This window comes from Humulus lupulus, chromosome 3, assembly GCF_963169125.1.
Source record: "Humulus lupulus chromosome 3, drHumLupu1.1, whole genome shotgun sequence".
NCBI lineage: Eukaryota > Viridiplantae > Streptophyta > Magnoliopsida > Rosales > Cannabaceae > Humulus > Humulus lupulus.
This window is the reverse complement of record NC_084795.1, coordinates 91,039,108-91,065,908: the sequence shown is the minus strand read 5'-3', so window position 1 is coordinate 91,065,908 and position 26,801 is coordinate 91,039,108. Positions and strand designations below refer to the sequence as shown.

Genomic DNA, 26,801 nt, shown 5'->3' with positions numbered 1-26,801 from the left:
CAGGTGCTTTTTGAGCTCCTGAAAGGCCAACTCGCATTCCTCTGTCCATTCAAACTTCTTACCTCCTCTCAGTAAGTTGAAAAATGGAAGACCACGATCAGTAGACTTCGAGATGAATCTGCTTAGGGCCGCCATCCTGCCAGTCAGACTTTGGACATCTTTATGCCTTCGAGGTGAGGGCATGTCAATCAGGGCCTTGATCTTGTCGGGGTTAGCCTCGATTCCACGAGAGTTCACAATAAAGCCCATAAATTTTCCTCAAGATACCCCGAAAGTGCATTTCTGAGGATTTAGCTTCATGTTGTATTTCCTGAGCACGCCAAAGCACTCTTCGAGGTCATCAACATGGTTCTTGTTGAGTTGAGACTTTACAAGCATGTCATCAACGTAAACCTCCATGTTGTTCCCTATTTGTTCTGAAAACATCATGTTTACGAGCCGCTGGTATGTGGCTCCAGCATTCTTGAGCCCGAATGGCATGACATTATAGCAGTATAACCCTTTATCCGTGATGAAGCTCGTATGTTCTTGGTCGGGGGCATGCATGGGAATCTGGTTATATCCAGAATAAGCATCCATGAATGACATCAGGCCATGGCCCGCCGTGGCATCTACGAGCTGGTCAATCCTTGGTAACGGAAAACAGTCTTTTGGGCAAGCTTTGTTGAGATCTGAGTAGTCAATACAGGTTCTCCACGTCCCATTGGGCTTTGGGACCAACACCGGATTGGCTACCCAGTCAGGGTAAAAGGCATCCCTAATGAATCGGTTTGCCTTTAACCTGTCAACCTCCTCCTTTAACGCCTTCTTTTTGTCCTCGTCCAGCTGTCTTCGCTTTTGTTGCTTTGGAGGAAAGCTTTTGTCTATGTTTAGTGTGTGGCTTGCAACATTCGGGCTTATCCCCACCATGTCTGAGTGCGACCATGCGAAGACATCCTGGTTTTTCTTCAAAAAACAGATTAATTGCTATTTGGCTTCGTCTTGGAGGTGTTTTCCGACCTTCACCTTCTTCGAGGGATCATTTTCTTCGAGCTCCTCTAAAGGTTTGAGGTCAACCTTCTCCTCAATCCTTGGATCAATCTCCTTGTCAATTTCTAAAACTGTTCCGTCTTTGTTTTGTACGACGACGAGTGCTTGAGCGTTCGTTTATTTCTTTCCTCTCAAGGAGATGCTATAGCATTCCCTCCCTGCCAATTGGTCTCCTTTTAATGTCCCGACTCCACTGGGGGTCGGGAACTTAAGGGCCAGGTGCCTTACTGATGAGACTGCCCCCAGCCCGACCAGGGCGGGTCTCCCGAGCAGCACATTGTAGGCAGATGGTAAGTCTACTACCACGAACTCCATTATCTTGGTCACCGAGACTGGATAGTCTCCTAAGGTCATGGGGAGTTCAATGGATCCCATACAGGCAGTTCCTTCTCCTGAAAATCCGTACAAAGTAGTTGCACATGCTTTCAGATCGCGAAGGGAGAGTCCCATCTTCTCGAGGGTTGCTTTATAAAGGATGTTGACTGAGCTCCCATTATCTATGAGAACTCGGTGGACCCTTTTATTGGCCAACTGAAGAGTAATAACCAACGGATCATGATGAGGGAACTGAACAAGGGAGGCGTCTTCCTCGGTGAAGGTTATTGGTTGTGTTTCAACCCTCTGGCTTTTTGGTGCCCTAGGTTCGGGTTCGTAAGGAGACCCGTCCCCTGTCTTCAACTCGTTAACATACCTCTTTTGGGCATTCCTGCCCCCTCCTGCGGGGTGAGGCCCTCCCGATATGGTTATTACATCCTCTCCATCTATCGGCGGGGGCCTGTCTTCTTCCCGAGATCGGGAGTTATTGTTTTGTGTGGTCGGAGGCGCGGCTACTCTCTGGCTCGCGGCCGCCTGACCAGTATTCTGGTTTTTGACATAACTCCGGAAGTAACCTCTTGAGATCAACCCTTCGATCTCGTCCTTCAGTTGTCGACATTCATTGGTTGTATGTCCGGTGTCTCTGTGGAACCGAAAATATTTACTGGAATCCCTCTTGGATTTTTGATTTCTCATCGGGTCCGGATGCCTAAAGGGGACCTGGTTTTCATTAGCTAGATATATGTTCTCCCGAGACTCATTGAGCTCGGTGTATACCTTATACACGGAGAAATACCTCTCCCCTTTCTTTTTCTTTCCTCCCTCAGCTTCGGGGTTACTTCCGTCGTTCTTTTTCCTCTTGGAGGGGTTCTCCGAGGCAGGCTTTGGTGCCGCTGGGTCCGCCGAGGTTGAGGCAGAGTTGATGTTTATCGTTGTAGTTTCGGACTGGAGGTCGCTTTGAGCGTCGACCTCGCTTCCTCTACATTGACAAATCTCTGCGCTCGTCTGTTAAACTCGGTTATTGACCTTACCGGTTTCCCTTGCATGTCGTCCCAAAGGGCACTTCCCGGTAATACGCCAGCTCGGATAGCCATGAGGTGTCCACTGTCATCCACACCCCGAGCTCGGGCTACTTTCAGATTAAATCTTGTTAAGTAACTCTTCAATGTTTCGCCCGGTTGCTGCCGGACGTTAGTTAAGGTGGATGCTTCTGGTCTGACCCCTACCATTGCTCTGAACTGCTTCTTAAAGTCTTTAGACAACTGCTCCCATGAGGTTATTGAGTGTCTCTTATACTTTTCGAACCAACATTTGGCAGGTCCTGCCAATGATGTTGGAAACAACATGCACCTGAGCTCGTAACCCACGTTACTGGCTCTCATGATTGTGTTGAACGTGCTCAGGTGACTACACGGGTCGGTCTTTCTTTCAAATGTAGGGACGTGAGGAATCCGAAGCCCTTGAGGAAATTGAGTGTCAGAAATATGGGGAGCAAACGGCTCGAGCTCCTCATCAGAGTCCTCATATCGACCACTTCCTCGTTCATTCTTTAAAAGCCTAAAGGCTCTTTCGAGCTGATCGATTCTTTCTTGGACTGGGTCAGTAGGAGGTGCTGTCTTGAATTGACTGTCATTGATCGTGATTCCAGGCTCGCGTCTCCGCGAGGGATCTCTACGCCTATTCAAGCGATCCCTCAGGTCCGGATTTGTTTGATCTCCATTCCCCCGACTCTGATTCAGATGATTTCGCAGGTCGGGACGATTCTTGCGGCTTCCAGTATTCTTACGACCTCGGTCGTGTTTACTGACGGACCTGGTCTCTCCGGACTCGTCACTGGTAAAACTCATCGCTCGGTTATTTCGCGATGGATTCTTTCCACGTCGCCTCGTCTCCGCAGTGCGAGACCGAGACGTCTGACTTCTCTCAGATGGAGTGCCTCTCTGCTCGTGGAAAGTCTCCCTGTTTCCTTGTCTTTCCCCCGCACGCCCTTGATCCTGATCTCGAACAGGTTGAGCGTTTCTATGTGGGGGCGAAGGATATCTTATAGGTGATGGAGGGAACCGTATAGGCGACGGTGGCTGCCACCCTTGTCGCGGCCTAGAGGGTCCAGAATTTGCCCGAGATGGGTCAGTCGCATTCGGTGCGCTCCCAGGTACCTGAGTCCGAGCCTCTGCAGGGGTTCGGTTATTCTCAGCTCCTGCAGGCACTTCCACGGGCGGGTTAGCCGGGGCCCGAGCTCGAGTACTCCTCTGGGGCCTAGGTGGAGCAGATGGCTCTGCTGGTGCCGGAGGTTGAGTCGGCCTCCTTGTGGCAGCATCCTTTCGTGGACGCCCGCGGGGTCTCCGGGGAGGAACATGTACGTCTCTTGGAGGAGGGACTTGGTTTTTGCGCGGAGGCGGGGGCTGAGCCACCTGCGCCTCTGCGGCTATCCTTGTCAACTCCTCATTCCGTTTGTTGGCTTCTGCCAACAGCTGCTTCAGTTGTCGGTTTTCAAGTTCCACAATAGGAACGTACCGCTCAGGATTGTAGTACATATCCTCATCTCTTGGTGGTGGAGGTGGTCCCCGGGAATCAGAGGACCCACTTCTCTCTTCAACATCCGGGTTCTCCATTGGTTGTTTTCCAGGACGTCTTGGGTAATTTTCCTCAGGTGTGTTCTGATTGTTAGTGGCCATGACTTTTTCAGGGATGAATGCTTAAGGCTCTCAATGAAAGCACCAAACTGTTGACGCCGTTTTTTGTCAAACAGTGAAAGAAGAGCACATAAACAATAACTGATAATGGCCAATTGAAATAAGACAATACAAACACACGATTTTTACGTGGTTCAGCAGTTAAATCTGCCTAGTCCACGAGTCTTTGTTATTAAACTCAAGATTATCTCTGAAAATTCTTCAGCATGAATTCTTCAAAGTTTTCTCTCAAGGTTCAGAATTTCAGTCCATTACAATGGTGCATGACCCCTCTATTTATAGAGAAGGCTGCAGAATACTATCCCACATATTTTGGGTAGTTACTCTTTTTGTGAATAAAATTAATGGCTTTAAATGCTTATAATCAGATATAAAAGGAAATGTCCCCTGAAGACCAGGGGACGTATAACTGACCAAATAATATCCCACGATTCTAGGGGATTTTCAGTAATAAATGAGGATTACATCTCGTATTTACAACACTTATAGATATTCAAGGTGGTTATCATGTATCTCTAAGGCTTTAGCTTCCCAGGTTTCCCGTCATCTTTCGAGCTAGAGACATCTCCCGAGGTCACATGGCTTGAGCTCGGGACCCCTGGTCCGAGGTCATCCCTGAGAATGGATGCGTTTCCGGAGCTATCTTTCGAGGTCATGAATACTTCGAGGTCACCATACTCGAGGTCGTCCATGACTTGCGGGCTCGATATTCAATCCTGGAGCATACTTCAAACCTTATGAGTCCACTTGTTTGTGAATCCAACTTTCGAGGTCATATTTAACATAGCTCGAAATCTGGGTATAACAATATCATATTAGTATATATAAACAAATATAGAATTACGTTAAATATATATAGTTGAATTACAAAATATATAAATTCAAATTATAATATTTATCAAACAAATATAAAATTACCTTAAATATGTACTTAAAATTATTATAAAAAAATTACGCGAAGTAGGGAATATTTTCTAATATATTTATATGATGTGACATTCTAAAATTGCTCTAAAGCACCCTTTCTATTTTCTTCTTTTTTCACATTTTTTAATTTGAATTTAAATTTTATTAGATATTTAGTTACGCCAACTGTTTAATTAAATTATAAATATAAATAAATGTGAAATTTTCTCATTTTTTATTTTAATTTCCTAATTTATGGCTATTAATTAATTAATGTAAAAACTCTATCTATTTTTTCTTTTTTCTCATTTTTATTTTAATAATAATAATAATAATAATAATAATAATAAATGTCAATTAAAAATGTCTATATATAATAATAAATAAATAAATAAATAATCTATCTATTTTTATTTATAACTTGTTGACAAAATACGAGATCCAAATGTCAATTTTTAACAATAAATGATCAAAATGAGTAATCAACATTTTGATAAAACACAAGGTCAACGAGTTAATTTTAAAAAATAAAAGGTCCAAACAGATAATCGGCTAAAATACAAAGTTCAAAATAGTATGAACCCTTAAGTAAAACATAAATTATATATATTTACATAATTTACTTTCTATAATTTTTTTTTAACATTTTGAATAAATGCATAGTCCAAAGGTTAATTTTTAAAAATAAAGAGTCAAAACGAGTAATCGACCAAAGTATAGTGTTCAGATAACTGATCTATCTATTCCTATTTTTAACATTTTGACAAAACTTGAGATCCACAAGTTAATTTTTAAAAATAAAGGTCCCAACAGGTAATCGGCTAAAATATAAGGTTTAAAATGATGTGAACCCTTACAAAAAACATAAAATATATATAATTTAATTTTTATAAAGAATTTTTAACCTTTTGAATAAATATATGGTCAAAATGTTAATTTATAAAAATAAAGGGTCAAAATGGGTAATCGACAAAAATACAATGTTCAAATAATCGATCTATCCAATCCTATATTTAACCTTTTGACAAAACATGAGATCTAAAAGTTAATTTTTAAAAATAAAGGATTCAAACGGGTAGTCGTCCAAAATAAGTTTTACACAAAACATACATTTCCATATACATAATTTAGAATTTTTATAAAAAAAATAACGCAAAGCGTAGAATAATAATAATAATAATAAAAAATAAAAGCACACATACAACAAACTTTTTGAACTTTGTTTTCAGTACTTTAATTATTCATAATTTTTTAAAAACTTGCAAGAGGTTTGATATACAATGAATACCATTATAAAAAAAATTGTGGTCAATACGCCCTCGCGTATCTATATAAAAAATATGTTGTATGAATATGGTGAAAAATAATTTATATTGTAGCAATATCCTAAAAATATTTTAAAATATATATATTTTTTAATAATTATAAAATACTATGTTTTCTAGTTATACATGGAACGTGAAATTTCTCTGGGATAATTATATTATCATGTTTTATTTTTCTAATTCCTTTATTATTTAATTCATGCTTTGTCTTCTTTTATTTTTCTTTAAAAAACGTTGCTTTATTAGATAGATGTGCCACGTAATAGTTTTAGACTCTTGGCTTAACGAGAACGGCGTCGTTTAGGATCGCGTTGTCGTCGTATTGGTTCTGAATGTGATTTGGGGTTTTCCGAGCGCTCTGAACCTTTTTTATGTTTCGTCTTTTGTCTGAATTAGGGTTTAAGGAGCAATCATTCTCTCTTTCCCAGAAGCCATGGATGAAAGCTCGTAACTTTTAATCTGAATATAAATAAGTCAATGCTGAAGCTCCAAAAGCGCTACTAAGCTCGGTCAAATAAGATTACGAATGTTATAGATAAACCACTCCTTTAACTGTTATCAGACAATTTTCATGATGTCCAATGGTAGCTTTCTTCTGCCATCTCTGGCAAGAAGCTCGCCTCTATTATCATTTTTCGTCAAAATTCCTCTTCCATTGATTTACCGCCAGAGTCGCAGCCATTTCCGGTCTTTTGACTGTTACAGTACTTGCTTGTCGTTTGAGAGACTTCTAGTTGATAACATTTCTCTCGACCGGTTCTCTCTGGGGAAGAGTAGCAGGTTTTGTACTTTGGCTTCGTCTCGTGAAACATCGGCTCCGGTACCGAACAGCATGTCCTCTAGAGCGACGAAGAAGGCCCGCCGAGAATCGCCTGAGGGACTGCTTAAGCACAAGTTTGATATGTGTTCTAAGCATGGTGACGTGGCTGAAGCACTTCGGCTTTACGACGAGGCTCGGAGTAATGGCGTCCAACTAAATTTGAATCATTATAATGTGCTACTCTATTTGTGTTCTTCTTCTGGGTCTGGTTCTTCCGGTGAATTGAGTGGAGAAATGGTCTCGCCGGATTTGGTTTTGAAAAGGGGTTTTGAGATTTTTCAGCAGATGGTTATCGATAAGGTTGCGCCGAATGAGGCTACGATTACCAGCGCAGCTAGACTTGCGGCTGCAGCGGAAGACCCAGAAAGGGCTTTTGAGTTAGTGAAACAGATGAAGATTTTTGGCATTCCACCCAAGTTGAGGTCTTACGGACCGGCTTTGTTTGGGTTTTGTAAGAAAGGAGAGGCTGAGAGAGCTTATGAAGTTGATGCTCACATGACTGAATCTGGGGTCGTTCCTGAAGAGACTGAACTTTCTGCTTTACTCAAGCTTAGTTCGGATACCAAGAAGGGAGACAAAGTTTATGAGATGTTACACAGGTTGCGGACCACAATAAGGCAGGTTTCAGAATCAACTGCTGAATTTATTGAAGCTTGGTTTGAGTCTGAAGAGGCTGCAAAAGTTGGGAAAGTGGATTGGGATGTGAACAAAGTGAAGGAAGGAGTTAGGAGTGGTGGTGGAGGATGGCACGGTCAAGGGTGGCTGGGGACTGGGAGTTGGAGAGCGCTGAGGACTCAAATAAAGGAAGAAGGCGTGTGTCAATCTTGCAATGAAAAGCTCGTTTGTATCGATATTGATCCAAGAGAGACCGAAAATTTTGCTACCTCGCTGACGAGCTTGGCTTGCGGAAGAGAAGTTAAAGAGGATTTTCTTCGGTTTCAGGTTTGACACCATCTAATGACATTCTCACTTATTGAGGTTTTGTTTATTTTGCATTCGAACTCTGCAGAACCTGAACTTTTTTTTCCTATTTATATCAATTTATTGTACAAGGATGTATATATGATGCTGAGCTCGTTTGAGTTACTTGGTATGTGCGTATTAATTTGTTATGTATAAAGAGCTTCTTTTGGAGGGTCTCTACTCAATCGGATATGATTTCAGCTGCTTGGCTTGAATGCCAATTTAGAATTAATGATTTTCCACATAAATTGATTCGTGAAATTTTCCACAGAAGTATAAATGATTTGTGTGATAAGAAATGAAAGAGGAGGTTGCTAGTGTTATTATTGACATTGTTCTCATTGGATTAGTCAAGAAGCAAATACTTTGTCCATATATATATATGTGCTTCAGGCAAGTGATACAAAATATGTTTTCCAGCGACATCATGATTTGATTTGAAGTTGAACTCATTCAGGAGTGGCTCCAGCGCCATGGTCCATTTGATGCTGTTATAGATGCTGCCAACGTGGGTCTTATAAAACAACATACTTTCAGCTTCTTCCAGGTGAGTTGAACACTCATAAATTTCCAACAATGCTCTCTGATTTCTTTGGGCCATATTAGATAGATGGATCACTTAATAGTTCCTTTTTGTTGTAGCTTAAATCTGTTGTTCATCAATTACGCCAAATTAGTCCATCAAAGAAATTGCCACTTATTATATTGCACACAAGTCGTGTAAATGGGGGTCCTGCTCAGGATCCGAGGAACAAGAAATTGATAGAAATGTGGAAGAAGGTCGGTGCACTTTATGCTACTCCTGCCGGTTCAAATGATGATTGGTTAGTTTGCATCCCTTACTTATTAATGAATTGGATTACCTTAGTATACAACATGTGTGTTTTTTAGCTGGAAATGCAATATATATGCTACACTCATCTTTTTTCTCGGTTCAGTGTGTTGTTGGGGATTTACAAGATAAACTTTTTAAACTGAATACTTATAAGTGCTCTTTCGTCTGTTGGTTTTATTGAGTATCTATGATACTCTGTATCTAAACCCCTATAGTTCTGATATTCATTGTTAACTTGCACCACCATACCTCTGCTCCCCTTTGTTGCTTACAGGTACTGGTTATACGCTGCTGTTAGTTGTAACTGTTTACTGGTGACAAATGATGAAATGAGAGATCACTTATTCCAATTGTTAGGGACTAGCTTTTTCCCAAGATGGAAGGAAAAACATCAGGTACTTAACGGACAAAGGTTGCATTTGTTAGATGCATAGGAGGTTAAAGAAAGAGTTTTTCTTCGGATGTATTATTTAATATTTTGTCTCGATGGCACCATACCATTGGTGGTAAAGGTTACGGATTTCCTTATTTGGTTAACTGATGACTAGTAAAAGCTGAAGAATCCCAGGGGGTTAATGACTGGATTGTACTTTATCATGTTTTGCAGGTTCGGCTATCAGTGTCATCTAAGGGGCCTCAGCTTCACATGCCACCTCCTTATTCAATTGTAATTCAGGTCAGATAATTAATCAACTGCTAACCATTTCGTTTTTCTCCTTCTACTTCCATTTGGGTTTTCTAAACAAAGTATGATGATTTGCCAAATCTGGTTGACAAATGCAGGAGTCCGAGGATGGTCGTTGGCATGTGCCAACAGTCACAGGTGATGATCTTGAAACCCCAAGGCAGTGGCTGTGTGCCACCAGAGCCAGAAATACAGATTAGAGAGAAGGAGAGGTTATATTTTTTCTATTCAATTGTGCTTAATTTATTTTCTACTCAGAGTAACGATGAGGCTTGCTCTATAATCTACACCAAAGAAAGTAGTTGTGAGTGAGTGAGTGAGAGGTATGTTTCTATAAATTAGCGTAGTCAATAAGGTGTTTTGAATTTTTGAGAAACCCTTTTCTTTGGGTTTGTTTAATAGATTCCAAATCTCCTAAAATCATATCATTAGTTAAATGATATTGGAATACCCTATTCACATCACATGGTACAATTAAAGAAAATCGCATAATATCATTCATTTAATACTTGATTAGAGTATTTATTGACATTTAAAAACAATAATTGTATAAAGTTATATTCCTCTTTTCCCTACCTCTATTGCGTTACGTGTTGACAAACACTTCTTACCATCTCACAAAAGATGTGTAGCCTTTTCTTTTCGTTTTTTTCTTTATTTTTTTTTCAACAACCAACATGGACAATGTAGTTGAACAATTATGATTCCTTTTTGTGTTTTTTTATTAAAAAAAATTAATTTGTGACATTGAAGAATGAAAGGACAAAATTAGAATGGAATGGAAGGAGGAACCTAACCTAGGCTTTCCTTTGCCTTTGGTGTGTGAAACTATTAAGGTAGACTTGGAATCTTTAGACTCAATCCGACTACAGCTAACAAGTGGCTTCTGTCTAGTATGACTTTCCCTGCATCACCTCACCTATTGGTGAAGACTTCCTTCTCCATAATACAAATTAGTGTTACAGATCTCCAAGCAAATTAAATAGTCTTTCTGAAAAAGTTGAAATGGTAATAAGTTTATTAGAAGGTCATTTAATGATTTGCAACGACTTATATCTAAGTTAGTAAAAAACATTAAAAACTATTCTCTAAAATTGAAAGAATCTCATTGGTGACTTAATAGGATCTCATTTATCAAAAGATTATATATTTTGAAGAGATTGAAAAAACAAAGAAAAAACTTAATATATGAATTAAATATTCCTACAGCTGAGATCAAGGACAAAGAATCAGAGAAGAATGTTTTTAGATCAATATCTTGAGCCTATCTTAATCCTACCAAAATGAACTATATATTTTTTTAACATAAAAGTTTTATTGCCTAATTTTTTAGATATATTTTTGTCATAAATTGACTAAGTATGCTAGACGATGAGATTTTTTGGAAGGAAGAGACCCTCTCAAAATTATAATGGTGCTTTTTTTACATTCTTAATCTAATATAGTAGTTTTTTACCAAAAAAAAAATATTCCTAATACATATAAGTGAAATTTTCAATCTTTTTTTCTTTCCAAAATTTAAATTATTTTATATGTTTGGATAAAGATTATTTTAGGCATAAATTAAGAATTATAAAAATTCTTCAAGTTTAAAAAATAGTTTATCAAGAATTCTAGCTCCTTAAAAAATGATTTTTAGAATTAAAAATAATTTGTTATTTCTTACCTAAATTCTTCTAAAAGAGCAAGAGAAATTTGGTTGAGAAATAGAGTGGTTGCATCACTTTTTTTGTTTGTTATAATGTAAACGAGTGTGAAAAGAAAACTGAAAATATGGATCATTATCACCCTACCTACTAACAGTAATACTAATCAATAATATCATATCTCAAGGAAAGAGGAAGGAGTGTTACAAGAACATTATCTTTTTTAAAAAATTAAATGATAATAATAATATTTGACAGAAAAGGTTGGCTTGGGGACAGAGCTCCTCCGGTGGTCTAAACAAAACGCGCCATGTGTTGACTGAACTGCGTTGGTCCCCACTTCTACAGTGGAACCCACACTGCTATTACGACCAATCCCTACAACCTAAAGAAAAGAAAGAAAGAAAGAAAAAAATACTATGTACTCAAAGAGAGAAATAATTGAGATTAGAGAAAGATTGAACAAACAACAACAACAACCACAAGAAAAGAGGGATTTTGGAGAAGATGAAATGCCCTGTGTTAGCTAAGACCGTTGTTTTCTTCTTTTGCTGCGTTTTCCTTTTGGTTCCTGGGAAACTTTCAGCGCCTCTGCTTTCTGAGAAAGCGATTTTGCTAGACCTCAAAGCTTCCTTTTTGGACCCAACTGGGATTCTCTCTACCTGGAACTCTACCTCCTCAGATCATCACTGTTCGTGGTTTGGTGTCTCTTGTGACTCCGGTCCCAGAGTCGTCTCGTTGAGGATCGGCGGGGGTGATGTTGTTGAGCGAGGTAATTCTCAACCCCTTTTTTCTTGTTCCGAGTCTTCGAGCTTTTATGGGTTTGGGCTTAGGAGTGGGAAGAAGAGATGGAGGAAGAGGAGGAAGAGTGGTTCGCATACGAAGGGAAAACTCGGAGGAAAGCTTTCCCCGTTGATTGGGAAACTCACGGAGCTTAGAGTTTTGTCGCTTCCTTATAATGATCTAAGTGGAGAAGTTCCTTTCGAGATTTGGGGTTTGGAGAAGCTTGAAGTGGTTGACCTTGAGGGGAATCTGATAACTGGAAAAATCCCTAATGGTTTTAGTGGGTTGAGACGGTTGAGGCTTTTGAATCTTGGGTTAAATAGGATCGATGGAGAGCTTCCTCTTTCGTTATCAAAATTGGAAGACCTTAAGGTCCTCAATTTAGCTGGTAATGCTCTGAACGGAACAATTCCCGGGTTTGGGGGCGGTTTTTCGAAGTTAAAGAGTCTCGATCTGTCTCGTAATGGGCTGACTGGCCCTGTTCCGGCTGAGTTTGGAGATACTTGTGATCTTCTCGAGCTTCTGGATCTGTCAGAGAATTTCTTAGAGGGTATTATTCCAGGAAGTTTGGGAAAATGCCGCCAGCTTCGAACGCTTCGGTTGTTTTCGAATAAGTTGAGTGGTATCATTCCTCGCGACCTTGGTCAACTTCGGATGCTTTATGTTCTTGATGTTTCAAGAAATAGCCTTAGTGGTCCAATCCCAGCTGAACTCGGAGAATGTGTTAATTTGTCAGTTCTTGTGCTCTCTAATCTTTTCGATCCATTCCAAAACAATGAAAATTCAAATGGAGGTAGTGAGAACAATCGTTTTGAAGGCGTTGTTCCAGAAAGAATTTCGACTCTTCCTAAGTTAAAAATACTTTGGGCGCCAAGGGTGAGTCTGGAAGGCAAGCTTCCTGTCAATTGGGGCCATTGTCAGAACTTGGAAATGGTGAACTTGGCTCAAAACCTTCTTGAAGGAGAACTTGTTGGAGTCTTTGAGAGATGCAAGAAGCTGCATCATCTTGATTTGAGCTCAAATAAGCTGACTGGGGAACTAGATGAGAAGCTTCCAGTTCCCTGCATGACTGTGTTTAATGTAAGAGGGAATCTCATGTCAGGACCCGTCCCAAGATTTAAGGACAAGATGTGCTCATCTATGTCCTTGAATTCTGATCTTGTTCAATTTTACAAACCTTCATGTCCATATAAGTTCTTCTTCACTTGTAAAACTCGTATGGAGACCAATTTGCCATTTGCCCGCGCTAGTGTCACAGTGATTCACAATTTAAGTGGTAACAACTTCTCAGGTGCAATCCAAAGCCTTCCAATTGAACCAAAGATATTTGGGAAACGCACAGTTTACGCATTTCTTGCTGGTGGAAACAAACTCACTGGATCATTTCCAGGAAATTTGTTTAGAAATTGCAATGGATTAGATGGGATGATTTTGAATGTCAGTAACAACAGTTTAACTGGTCACATTCCTCTGAAAATTGGTGTCATGTGCAAACCTCTTATATTCCTTGATGCCTCTGGCAACGAAATCACGGGATCAATACCTCCAACTCTTATGAATTTGACATCTCTTGTCACTCTTGATCTGAGTCGAAACAAGTTGCACGGTCAAGTTCCACCAGGTATGAGTCGTTTGAAGCATCTCAAGTATCTTTCCCTGGCTGATAACAATCTGACTGGGCCAATACCTCATAGCTTTGGATGGTTTCAGTCTCTTGAAGTGTTGGATCTATCTTCAAACGCTCTGTCTGGGGATATTCCGAAGGGTCTTGTTTACTTGAGAAATTTAACTATTCTGCAGCTCAACAATAATAAACTTCAAGGGCAGATTGTTTCAGGGTTGACCAATGTGAGATCACCCTCTACATCTAAGTTCTCTCGGCTTCTGGCAGTAGAAACTTCAAATGAGTCAGATGAAAATTTGAATGCACAAAATACTGATGTTTATGAATCAGGAAGTGACAGTAACACTGGAAATGGTGGATTGAACCCAATTGAAGTTGCATCCATAGCATCTGCATCTGCCATTGTGTTAGTTCTTTTAGCTCTTATCATCCTCTTCTTATATACAAGGAAATGGATGCCGGATTCCAGGGTTCAGGGTCTGGAATTGAGAGAAATTACAGTTTTCACCAACATTGGGGCTCAGTTGACCTTTGAGAGTATTGTTCGAGCAACTGGGAACTTCAATGCCAGTAACTGCATTGGAAATGGAGGTTTTGGAGCTACTTATAAGGCTGAAATCCAACCTGGAGTTATTGTAGCTGTAAAGAGGCTTTCGGTGGGAAGGTTTCATGGGGTTCAGCAATTCCATGCGGAGATTAAGACACTTGGAAGGGTGAGACACCCGAATCTTGTAACTTTGGTAGGTTACCATGCCAGTGAAACTGAGATGTTCCTCATATACAATTATTTACCTGGAGGTAATCTGGAAAATTTCATCAAGCAAAGATCCATAAGAGCAACTGATTGGAATATTCTCCATAAGATTGCTCTGAATATAGCCCATGCACTTGCTTATTTGCACGATCAGTGTGTTCCTCGAGTCCTACACCGAGATGTCAAGCCAAGTAATATACTGTTGGACAACAACTTCAATGCTTATTTGTCTGACTTTGGATTGTCTAGGCTTTTGGGGACTTCTGAAACTCATGCAACAACTGGTGTGGCTGGGACCTTCGGATACTTGGCGCCGGAGTATGCTATGACTTGTCGAGTCTCTGACAAGTCTGATGTTTATAGCTATGGTGTTGTACTCCTCGAACTGATTTCAGATAAGAAGCCGCTGGACCCTTCATTCTCTTCACATGGAGACGGTTTCAACATCGTCTCTTGGGCAAGCATGTTGTTGCGACAGGGTCGTGCTAAGGAGGTATTTACTGCTGGATTATGGGATGCAGGCCCCCATGATAATCTAGTGGAGATGCTTCACTTAGCTGTTACTTGTACAAATGAAACTCTCTCCATCAGGCCTACAATGAAACATGTTGTCCAAAAGCTGAAGAGAATTCAACCTCACTCATTAGCTAGGTAACAAATGAACCATTGCAGTTATATAATAGAGGAATAGAAGAGTATAGAAGGGGCTCATTTTTTTGCATCTTTTTTCTGTGTTCTCCTGTAAAACCCCTTTTGCTGCTAAGTCTAGAAATACATTAACTTGTGCAATTTGTACATTCTCATTCTGTTCCATTTTGTTGTACTGTAACACTAACACCCACTCGTCCTGCTTAGATCTTAGAACTAATGGAATTTGCATCAATATTGGATCTTGATTCATGTAATTGAAAATAAAACTCCAAGCAGAAATGTCGTTCTTGATTTGTTCCATCTATGGTTCTGCCACTAATCTGTGATTTGGCTTTCTATGTTTCACATCCAGAACCAACTAACTTATTTTAGGTTCATTTTGCCTTACTTACATATTTCATTTATTTTTCAAAGTAAGGTGGAATTCTTTTTACGCGTATATCTCTACGCACATGTAGCATGTAAGTCTGTTTGTATTCTAAAAGTAGCATTTGATGATAGGGTTTTAATGTTTCATCCAAATGTTTTTAACATCATTTATTATCTCTTAAAATGTAATCTTTCTTATTTACAAAATTAGTACGATGTACCATTGCCTAGTCAAATAAAGTTCAAGGTTAAATAAAAAAGAATAGCCTAGTCAAACAAAGTTCAAGGTTGAATAAAAAAGAACTGATATTGGTGACACATCAGGCTGACTTGATACTTACCAATTTATTGACTAAATATTGCACTGAAGAAGTTGCCGCTGTCACTGAATATTTTATATTTCAAGCATCCTTTTACTTTTACTTTTTTTGGCTGGAAAAATCTTTCGAACAAACCTGGCTCTTGGAGCAACTTGTAAAGAACGCAGGAGATATTGATGGAAGGGCTGTCAGAAGAGATGCATTTTAAAATTTTCTTCCAAACTATGAACTCTAGACATATTTGTTGCATCTCAAAAAAACTTCCAGAGGCTAAAAAAAAATATATATTTTTTCTTTGTTGTCTATTTCACAAACTTGAATCCCCAGGTTTGAAAGGGATATGATATAGTGCTACAAAAAGGAAGTAGAGGAAGGGTTTATAACTATATGCTTGAGTGGATGAGCCACATCGCCACCACCAGCATGCTTGACAAACTCTGCTGGGGAGAGAAACTTGCCATGGCACACACACATTATCCTCACATCTTCTCCTTTCCCATATCTATAGAGGATCCCATCTATTCGTCTGCCATTGGGACCATCTCCTTTTGTAAACACACAAGGCATATCTTCCATAGCATTCATCCCAATTTCCCTCCCCTTGCTTCCTCCGGCACTAGGATTTTTAGATGGATTTTCAGTCTTGGATCCAGAAGTGGCACATTTACTTTCAATCGCCTTTGTCCCCGATGGCCCAGTGTTCTCTTGGTTTCGTTCTTGAGACAACTGATTGCTGGATTGGCCAGCAGGGCTTGCTTCACCACCACTGCTGGAACCTGAGATGGAGATGGAAAAACACAAGAGAACCATACTCGTTTACTCGAATTTCCAATGTTACAGAAAGAACAAGTAAGAACAATCTGCTGTGTACATATATATATATGTGTGTGTGTGTGTGTGCAAGATTGAATATTCTAGGAATACTATATAATTAAAACATGCTTAGAATGAGCTGACTACTTGAAGAAAACTTGAGAAGGGAAAATGTAAGAAACCAGGAATAGAAAAATTCAGCTTTTCATTTATATTGATCTAAGTAACTTGTTGGGTAAACAGGAACTTTGCTTTTTGAAAAAGATACAAACTGCACACACTACCTTCTGCAGAATGATTTCTGTTGGCTAGAAGCATGGTTTATATCATTGATTTACTGTAGTCCTATTAGCTGAAGAAGGGCTTGGTAAATATTATGATTCACCCTAGTGTGAGCCTGTTCCACACGAGTCTCTAGCAATGGAGTCCCCACCATAATGCATACTAAGTCCAGTGTTTTGTAATTTCCACTTACATACCTACAAGCTATTGCTGGTTACAAATATCCTTGCCATATCACAAGGTTCTTTAATTTGAACGACTTCTCAATTTCTAATATCTACAATAAGCTCAAAAGAAGATACAAAGTAATTATGAAAGCTATAGTGCACGAAATGGGAAAAGGAAAGACAAAACTTATTAAAATAATAATAAAGGCGATGGGAAAGAAGAAGAGGGAAATCACATCAATAAATAGGATTTTTAGCTGAAATTATTTTCCAACGCTGTTCTTTAAGATAAACTAAAAATGTCAATAAGCAATTGGAAACTAAAAAGGTTCTGAATATTACTTTCACATGATATCGCTGTAGATGCATATCTCATCTATGCATCATACTAGCCCCTACCTCTAGTATTCATATGATACCGATGATCTATACCATATCAGAAGCCTTAAATAGTCAAAATTTCGAAATACATAGCTAGACACACCACACCAACTTTTTTGCAAAGCTTTTTATATGGCAATTGACTAATCAAATTTGATTGGTCCAATAGTTACTAAGCGTAACAAATTCAGATGCTCTCTCTCAACTATAACCTACCAAGTCTACACATACTAGATGGTTAAAATTTGATTAACAACTCTGTTAATATATATGAACAACTTGGTATTAGTAAAGAAGTATTGTTCATATTAAAACGCTTACCAAAAAAATTTGACCTACTTGCTATTTAGGAAACAGTTTCCGTGTCATGCAATGCAAAGATTTAATGCGTTTCAATATGGGTGTCAACTCAACTCGAGTGATAGCTACCATATACCTTAAGCAGAATTTTCGGATTATGGGCCTCATATTTGTCTTATTTTATAGTCTTCAAACTATCAAGTTTTTATCTCAATCTACAGAATGTCCGATACGAGTATTCTATTTAAAATTTTGCTATAAAGTTTCCATTACAAACCAGTATATTTGGTAATAGTATTTTTCGGTCAAAATGGTCCCTTTTATTCTTTTGAAACTCTAATCTAAACCTCGTTCAGCCACTTTATAATTAATTAATGGTGACAAAAGTAAACCCAACGGCCACCAAAACTGTTGAGATTAGTAATTAGTAAAGTAATCATCGTTTTGAGAATAAAGCTGAGGTCTAGAGATGGCATAAAATTCACCATTTAGCACTCTAATCCCCGAAACTACCAAGTACACCAAATCCCAAATCGAAGAGTGTATGAAGCAGGTTAAATCCAATTTAAAACTCTCTAAGAATACCCAATTCAAAATTTGAGATAAAACTTAAAAAGAACATAAATATATTTTATTATTTTGCAAAGACAAAAATTTTATTACCTTGAATGGCTTTACTCTCCAATTCCGACATCCCAGATGAGCTTCCACCATGAGACTCCACAGAACCTTGAGAAGTATTTTGAATACCAGCACTAGCCTTACTTTTCGCTATTACTAAATCGGCTCCGGCGCCGAGCAGGGCCTGTCTAGCGGCCACGGCCCAAGTGGGAAACCCAAAAGGTGGGCCAACCGACGAGCTAAACGCCGTCGTAATATCACGCTTCTCCTCTTCGAGAGAAGACCCTGCTTCTCTGTCGGCCTTGGCCGAGTTCCTCTGCTTCTCGGACCTTCTTCGCTTGGCCGCCATTCGTCTCAAGGTCTGCAACTCTTTCCTCTTCCTCCATTCCTCCTCGGTTTCCGTCGGAAGTGAAGATGTTCGTATCAGATTTGGGTACGACACGGGCGGGGAAAACGTCGTCGTTTCGTCGTTGTTATTGCCCCTGACGAGCGGCATGGTTCCGATTATCGAAGAAGATCGGATAAGCTTGCTCTTCTTATTCGCATTCTTATCAACCCCAAATCGACCTCCTAACGACAACCCCAGATTCAACTCAAGCTCTTCTGAATCTTCGTCGTCTTCTCCTTCACCTTCTCCTTCTCCTTCTACAGCATCAAACGCTGCGTTTTGGGATTGTTGCTGCGCGTTGCTGCTACTCATCAATCTATGCAACAGATCTCTTGGGTATTTCTCTATTTGCAGAGAAAGGTTCTCCATTTCCCTACCACTACCACCACCACTACCACTACCACTACCACTACCTCCTCCTCTGCTTCTATTTCCTTCATTAGCTTCACCCATTTTCTCTTCTACTTTCAAAAGAAAAGAATCCCAGCGAACAAAAAATCTCTATTCTCAACAACTATAGCGTCGTCTCAGCCGATTTAAAGCAAAACCCATTTGCAGAAACTTATTTATTATCCAAACGTTGCATCCATTATTGGTTTGGATAGCAAAACAAAACTTTCAATCCAAAACCCATATCGATCTTTGTCTTTTTTATATATATATATATATATATATAATTATCAGTTTTTGATATAAAAACTTTCAAAACAAAAAAATTTCGAGGTGAATACGTGTGTGTATATACACAATATATGTATGCAAGCAGCGAAAAATCCCGGGAAAACTTACCGGAAAATAGGAGCAGAAAAAGGAAAGGAAAAATAAAAACAGAAAAAAGAAATGAAGAGAGAGAGAGAGGAACTGGTTTTAATCGTAATTATTATAAATTGATTTTTGGAGGATGATATTTGCACTCCTAAAATATATAAATATATATAGGCATTTATTTATTAAAAAAAAAATATTTTTTATTAAATTATAACATTTTTTCTCAATTTTTCTTTTACATTCTTTAATTTATTTATTGATTTTAATTAATTTCAATTCTTTTTTATTTATCTTCATAATTTTTTTAAAAATAATATATATTTTAAAAAAAAAATTACTTTAACAAGTTTTCGAGTTAAAAAAAAATATATTTTATATTAATTTTTAATAATAAATGAGGTGTTTTAATAAAATTTGGAAGTGTCAATATAAAAACGATTTTTTATTTATTATCCCTCTATTTCTGGGATATGTGGGAAAAGAAATGGAGAGAGACATAGTATGTTAAAGTTTGTTTCCGAAAATGCCCTTGGGGTTTAGAGAAGAAAAGTACCTGGAGGAGACAAGTGGCCGTCTGAAAGGGCGCCAGATGGACACGTGTTGGAGTAAGCATAATTATTAGTTATTAGTATTGTTAGGAGTGTCAGTAGTACTGTCCTCTCTGCCCCTTACCCAAATAAACCACAAAAAATAGGAAAAAACACGTGTTGTGCGGAGAATCAAAAAGTAGCTTAAAACTGCCACGTGTCGGTCTCGATAGGGTTGCCACGTGGGGCTTCGTGGTTTGGCCTCGGGAAGCGGCGACGTTGGTTCGTTAGCTGTCGTCCAAAATTATTTGACTCATCATCATGATGATTATTCATCAACATAATAATCTAATTAAATTAAACCATTCCATTCTTCTCTTTCCCCCAACTCTTTTCTTTTTCTTAATTCCCCTTTGACGTTATAAATAGAATATAATTTTACGGCTTAATTGTATATTATTATCTTGTTAATCCAGGCCAAGGTGTGGACGTGGATTTTGGTCTACCAGCTTTTTAAAAAATAAGGAGAAAACTTTAAAAACCTTATCTGATGTATCTATGAAAAGTATAATAATGTAATTAAAAATTAGTGTTGAATTATTTTTTGTTTCTTCAAATAATTATTGTATATTTTCAACCACAATAACACCAACAAAGCAACTTAACCATACATAAGTTGGGTTTAATAAAATATAAAATGCTCTTATATATATATATAGTGTGTTTGCTTTTAATCATAACTAATCAAGTGTAGTAGAATTCACATTGATTTGGGTCGAAATAAGAAAATAATGATAAAGCAAAAGGATGAATGAATTAATTAATATTATTATTTTGAGGTAGAATTGGAAACACGTTTTTGGAAAATGCATGTAACATGTTAGCCAGTTTTTGAGAGTATTGTACATTAATTGTAGCTGTGTCGGCGTGGTCCCACAATATTGAAGATTGTCTAGCTAGCTAGGGAGTGTGTTTGGGACCATATATAGCAGCTACCTCTCCTCTTTCTCAAGTTGTTGTCTGTGATATCATGTTTACAAATAAGGTAGGTTAGGTCTAGATCACAGTGATTATAGGACAAATGCCAAAGACGATTCAGGTTTAATGATGTTTCATATTTTAGTTGAGATTATAACCAAATTCTCATTCTTTCAATTCAATTCATTCATATCAAAACACCCACTTTCCTTTTCCTTTCCCTCCCCTAGTCTAATGAAATTAAAAATTGAAAATATAGTTGCTACTTGTTAAACTATTCTCCATCAGATTACCAATTAGAACTCATGATTTTTTTTTTATCAAATCTAAAATATCAAGTTGTGATATCCATTTTTGGGATGTCACTATCCATCGGCCGAGATCATGTCTAAGGAGTCATTTGTTACTTTGTCTAATTATTGGGCCAAGTCCAATAACGTAAGCTTACTCAAATGTAACCCTAAGTCATCAATATAAATAAGAGGATTATAGACCAAAAAGAAGGGGGTGAGAGAGAGGTGCGACAACTTTGTATAGAGAGAGCTCACCATCTTCAATGGAGTCAAATAGCTCAAAGCTAAATACAAATGTAACCCATAGTTGGCAAGATGAATAATAGTGACTAAGTGGATGTAGGCCATCTTTTTTGGGCTGAACCAGTATAAATTCTCTCTCTATCCATTATTTTTGGGCACTAGAAGCATCTCATATGCTTTATTTAGCTCTCACAAATCTTCTCAATATTATTTTTTTGGGTGTTAGACGAGTTAACGAAAAACAAGTCAACATTTTGGTGCTTTCATTGAGAGTTGAACACAAGGAAAGAGACATTGGAGTCATTGAAATTTCCACCAATATTTTGGTGCTTTCATTGAGAGCTAAACACAAGGAAAGAGAAATTGGAGTCATTGAAGTTTCCCCCAACGACTAGTTTCCTAAGCCATCTCTGTTGGGCGATATCTCAGACATATCGCTACAATAGCTAGCAGATCAGCTCATCAACTCCCCTGCATTGGCGAATAACCTCAATTACACACATTTGAGGCTAGTCGAATATCAGGATCCATCTTTAAAGACATGCTAAGATACTAGAACCTGCCAAATGCAAAGAATCAATCACAGGAGCTACCACATGTCTACGATCGACCTCGGAGCCCCATGAAGTCGCACTATCTCTATCACATAGAGATCTGCATACTGGTCAATTGTATATGTCGTCCTCACTGGTGATTTGGTGTATCGATCCACGATAACCCACACTGAATCATGTTGACCCACGGTCCTGGGTAACCCCACCATGAAATCCATTGTGATGTCCTCCCATTTCCACTCTGGGATATCTAGAGGTTGTAATAGCCTTGCTGGTCTCTGATGCTCAACCTTGACCTGTTGACATGTCAAGCACTTGGCCACATATTCTGTCACACCCCTCTTCATCCCAGGCCACCAATATAGTGATCTCACATCCTGATACATCTTCGTGGTGCCTGGATGCAAAGGGTAAGAGGTAGTATGAGATTCATCCAGAATCTTCCGTCTGATAACAGTGTCCATCAGAACACAGATTCGACCCTTGTACCTCAGGAAGCCTATATTTGACACTGTATAGTCTCTAGACACTCCAGCTAGAACATTCCCTCTTATCTTTGTCAGTTGTGGATCACCCAACTAGCCTTCCTTTATCCTTTCTAACAACGTAGAGTGTAGCGTGATATTGGCCAACGGGCCCACCAACAACTATATATCAGCTCTGTTCATATCCTCTGCCAACTCTCTGGATATCTGTCTCACACTGTATATGTAATGTCCTACTACCTTAGAGTCATTATCATGTGATCTATAAATGTGCCATTAACAAGCTAATCGAGGTTTTAGGTTAAAAAGTGTGATTAAACCAAAATAAAGACTCATTTGACGAATGTTAATTATAAAAAAATTGCGTATTCATTAAAGTCATAAAAGTTATACATTGGGATCCTAAATACTGTTTCAAAAATGTATTACAATTCAAAGGTTACAATACAGTCGACCTAAGCGACAAAGCCAACCATTTACAGTAAATTCTTCAAAACAACCACGGGCGTGGCAGCCAGGTAGGCCAAACATGTACACGTCGCTCCACGTTCTCCAACTCATGGTTGGTCGACCTTTCCCTTGCCCTTACCTGCAAAATAGAGCACCCGTGAGCCGAGGCCCAACAAGAAAACACAACATAAAGCTTATCACAATTCAATCCAGTAATAAACAGCTTAAACAGATAATCGATTAAACATATAGATGCCTATGCCGACCCAGGTGCATTACCAGGCACTGGGTTCACGGTCTTCACCGACCGGGTGAGTGCAACACCCTTAGAGGGTCTCATCCTAGCGGCCTGCATTCAGCATGCTTAGTGTTGATATCGACCTTTGTCGTCCCCAGCCTTCGCGTTCCCGGGCCGTTCTCGGCCTTCGTTGTTCCTAGCCTTTGTCGTTCATTCATAATTATGCAGAAAATAGCATAACATTTAAAGTTACTCAAACACATATTAAACACAAATAATAGGGCCATGCCCTGCTCTACGGGCACAAACAGTTTTCTTTCCCCTGTCCTAAGCTGATTGCTTAATGTGATCCCGAGCACGATCCCCTAAACCCGAGCCTTGATGTAAAACCTAGTCACAATGCATCAATAAATAGACGTCCATAAAACCCTAACCAATTAAGAACTTCGAATTAATATTCTAGCCTTCGGGGCCTCAAATACTACTAAACCGGGTAGTAGAATCCTTCAGGAGCCCTTAAATTTGGGTTCCCAAGCTTAAAACCCTACATTTTCCATAATTCCATATTTAAGCCATGGCCCAGCCCATTAGGGCCGCGGCGCGCCACCAGTCAAAGAGCCTTGGGCTCTCATCAAGAGGACACTGGCCGCGGCACGCCTCAGCCTGTGCTGCAGCGCCTGGATGATTTCAGAGATTCCCAAGCCTCTTTGTTCATACAGGTCATGGCGCCTAAAGAACAGGGTCGTGGCTCGAGCCCCAAAACCCAGAAATTCCATGCATTCTCACTACGTTTTCCTTAGCTAAACTTACTAAATCATATCCAATTTAGCCCATATACCCAGAATTAAACCTAGAATTCATATCTAGGAAACTTAGTCAATATAAACACTTCAAAAACCAGCTTATGATCTCACCAAAACCTCAAAATCAGACCAAGGCTTGAACCTAAGCAAATCTTAAACAAATTCACAACAAAAACTTAAGAATTCAGTACCAGAATCCTTACCTCACTTGATAATTTGACTTGAGCTAATTCCAACTTCTACTAGCTTCAAATTCCTCCAACCCTTAGCCAATTTTCCAAAGAATTCCTCCAAGTTTCCACATACACCAAAGGGAAGAGAGAGAGAGCAAGAGAACGTGGGAGAGAGAGGGAGAGATTGGCTGAGAGTTATGTTTTTGTATCTCACTAGTTCTAGATTCTTAGGTCAAACAAGTCTATACCCAGCTGTAGAATACCCAAAATGCCCCTAAGCAAGTCCTTAGTCCCTTCTAACACTACTAAGGGTAAAATCGTCATTCGCCGTGTTTACCCAAAAAAGATTCACTTGATGACGTGGCAAGATTAGTACGCACGTGAGATGCGCGTGACTATTTATGTGGTTACGTTCTAGTCGACCATCGACCAAAGGAGAATTCGTACTGCGGAGGGCATGTTTCATAGACGACCAGAGCTGGTCGCAGTATATTAGAGTTTCTAAAGATATTTGATCTTGCATATATGTAAGAAGTGTAATTTACATTATTATTCAAATATGCTTGTATTAAATGTAATCAAGGGCCATCGGCCCATAAAAAGATCCTTAAGCCTATAAATAAGAGAAAAAAAGGCTCAAATGTGGGATCTTTTGGAGACTAAGAGAAAGAAAACTATTGTTTTTAGACAATACCTTGTATCTATTGTTGAGCTTGTGAAACTTGATAAACCCTTGTTTACTGATCGCAAGTTCTCATTACATTAATAAGAACACTAAGTGGGTGTAGGTCATTACCATCACTTGGGGCTGAACCACTATAAATCTTTGTGTCATTTATCTTCTTGACTTGAATTCATCTAATTTCTATCGTTTTATTTGACTCTGTGTCTTTGACCAAATCAAGGATTAACATGCCACATCCCGCTAATTCCTCGAGTGTTCTTATAATTTCCCATTTAACCTCCGACATACTTAAACAAATCGCTAAATTACTACCCGTTATCTGGAAATCCCAACCACGTACTATATTCCCAAAATACCCCTAAGCTCACCCTGAGCCAGGTATTCGACCCCATTGTGACTATTTCGCTACTCCGCTCGCTAGGACTGTCTCGGATCACACATCACAATTAAATCTCCACAATCCTGTGGTCTCAAGAACATCACATATATAATTTACATTTATGCCCTCAATGGGACAAAATTACAAATATGCCCCTATTAACCAAAATTGGCCCACATGCATATTTAATTCACCTACACATGCATTTCTAATCACATAATCGTTTAATCCACATATTAACATAATTAAATCAATTATTTCCCTCCCAGCACACTAATCAAGGCACTAAGCCTTATTAGAAAATTTGGGACGCTATTACTATCCCCTCCTTATAGAAATTTTGTCCTCAAAATTTACTTGAATAACTCGGGATATCGATCCTACATATCAGTCTCAAGCTCCCAAGTTGCCTCTTCCACTTTGTTGTTCCTCCACAACACTTTTACCAAGGCAATGGTCTTGTTCTGCAAGACTTTATCTTTTCGGTTTAGAATCTAAACCGGCTTCAACTCATAAGACAAATCTTGATCCAACTCCAGGTTTTCATAACTCAGCACATGCGTAGAATCTGATACATACTTCCGGAGCATGGATACGTGAAATACATTGTGAAACCCTGATAAGTCTGGAGGCATAGCCAATCTGTAAGCTACCTCTCCAACTCGTTCCAAAATCTCAAAGGGGCCAATAAACCTAGGGCTTAACTTGCCTTTCACTCCAAATCGCTTTACTCCTCTCAAAGGAGAAACTCTGAGGAACACATGATCACCGACTTGAAAATCTATACTCCTGCGTCTCAAGTTTGAGTAACTCTTCTGTCGACTTTGGGAGACGAGCATTCGAGCTCTAATTTTTTCAATCGCCTCGTTGGTCCTCTGAACAGCCTCAAGACCTAAGTACTTTCTTTCACCCGTCTCATCCCAATGGATGGGCGATCTGCACTTCCTCCCACATAACATTTCATATGGAGCCACTCGGATAGTCGCCTGGTAGCTGTTATTATACAAAAACTTGATCAAAGGGAGATACTTACTCCAAGATCCCCCAAAATCCAGCACACAGGCCTGCAACATATCCTCTAGTATTTGAATCGTCCTCGCAGACTGCCCATCCGTCTGAGGATGATAGGCAGTACTAAACCGAAACTGCATTCGCATAGCCTTCTGCAGGCTCTCCCAAAACTTAGAGGTGAAGGTAGGGTCCCTGTCGAATACTATCGACCTCGGAGCCCCATGAAGTCGCATAATTACCTTCACATACTGCTCCACCATATGAATTGTTTCAACAGGAAAAAAGTGGGTTGATTTGGCGTATCTATCCATAATCACCCACACAGAATCATATTGTCCTACTGTCTTCGGTAATCCAACCACGAAGTCCATGGTGATATCCTCCCATTTCCACTCCGAAATCCCTAAAGGTTGTAGCAACCCTACTAGCCTTTCATGTTTATCCTTCACCTGCTAACATGTTAAACACTTGGCCACATAATCCACTACACCCTTTTCATCCCCGGCCACCAATACAAAGTTCTCAAGTCTTGGTACATCTTCGT

The 26,801-nt window shown here is 39.2% G+C and overlaps 3 protein-coding genes across 3 annotated transcripts; 2 read left to right on the top strand and 1 right to left on the bottom strand.

Moving 5' to 3' along the window:
- Positions 1–6,591: 6,591 nt before the first annotated feature.
- On the top strand, positions 6,592–10,002 carry LOC133822960 (proteinaceous RNase P 1, chloroplastic/mitochondrial). Its single transcript, XM_062255444.1, has 6 exons — positions 6,592–8,030; positions 8,509–8,598; positions 8,694–8,875; positions 9,161–9,281; positions 9,494–9,562; positions 9,670–10,002. Exons 1-6 carry the CDS (start codon positions 6,840–6,842, stop codon positions 9,769–9,771), a joined length of 1,755 nt encoding a protein of 584 aa, XP_062111428.1. The 5' UTR covers positions 6,592–6,839; the 3' UTR covers positions 9,772–10,002.
- Positions 10,003–11,555: 1,553 nt separating this feature from the next.
- On the top strand, positions 11,556–15,367 carry LOC133822959 (LRR receptor-like serine/threonine-protein kinase RPK2). Its single transcript, XM_062255442.1, has one exon. The coding sequence runs from the start codon at positions 11,725–11,727 to the stop codon at positions 15,031–15,033; it is 3,309 nt and encodes a 1,102-aa protein (XP_062111426.1). The 5' UTR covers positions 11,556–11,724; the 3' UTR covers positions 15,034–15,367.
- A 619-nt stretch (positions 15,368–15,986) lies between these two features.
- LOC133822961 (ninja-family protein AFP1-like) lies at positions 15,987–19,567 on the bottom strand. Its single transcript, XM_062255445.1, has 2 exons — positions 18,325–19,567; positions 15,987–16,494 (listed from the first exon to the last, which is right to left on the bottom strand). Exons 1-2 carry the CDS (start codon positions 19,121–19,123, stop codon positions 16,070–16,072), a joined length of 1,224 nt encoding a protein of 407 aa, XP_062111429.1. The 5' UTR covers positions 19,124–19,567; the 3' UTR covers positions 15,987–16,069.
- Positions 19,568–26,801: the final 7,234 nt, after the last annotated feature.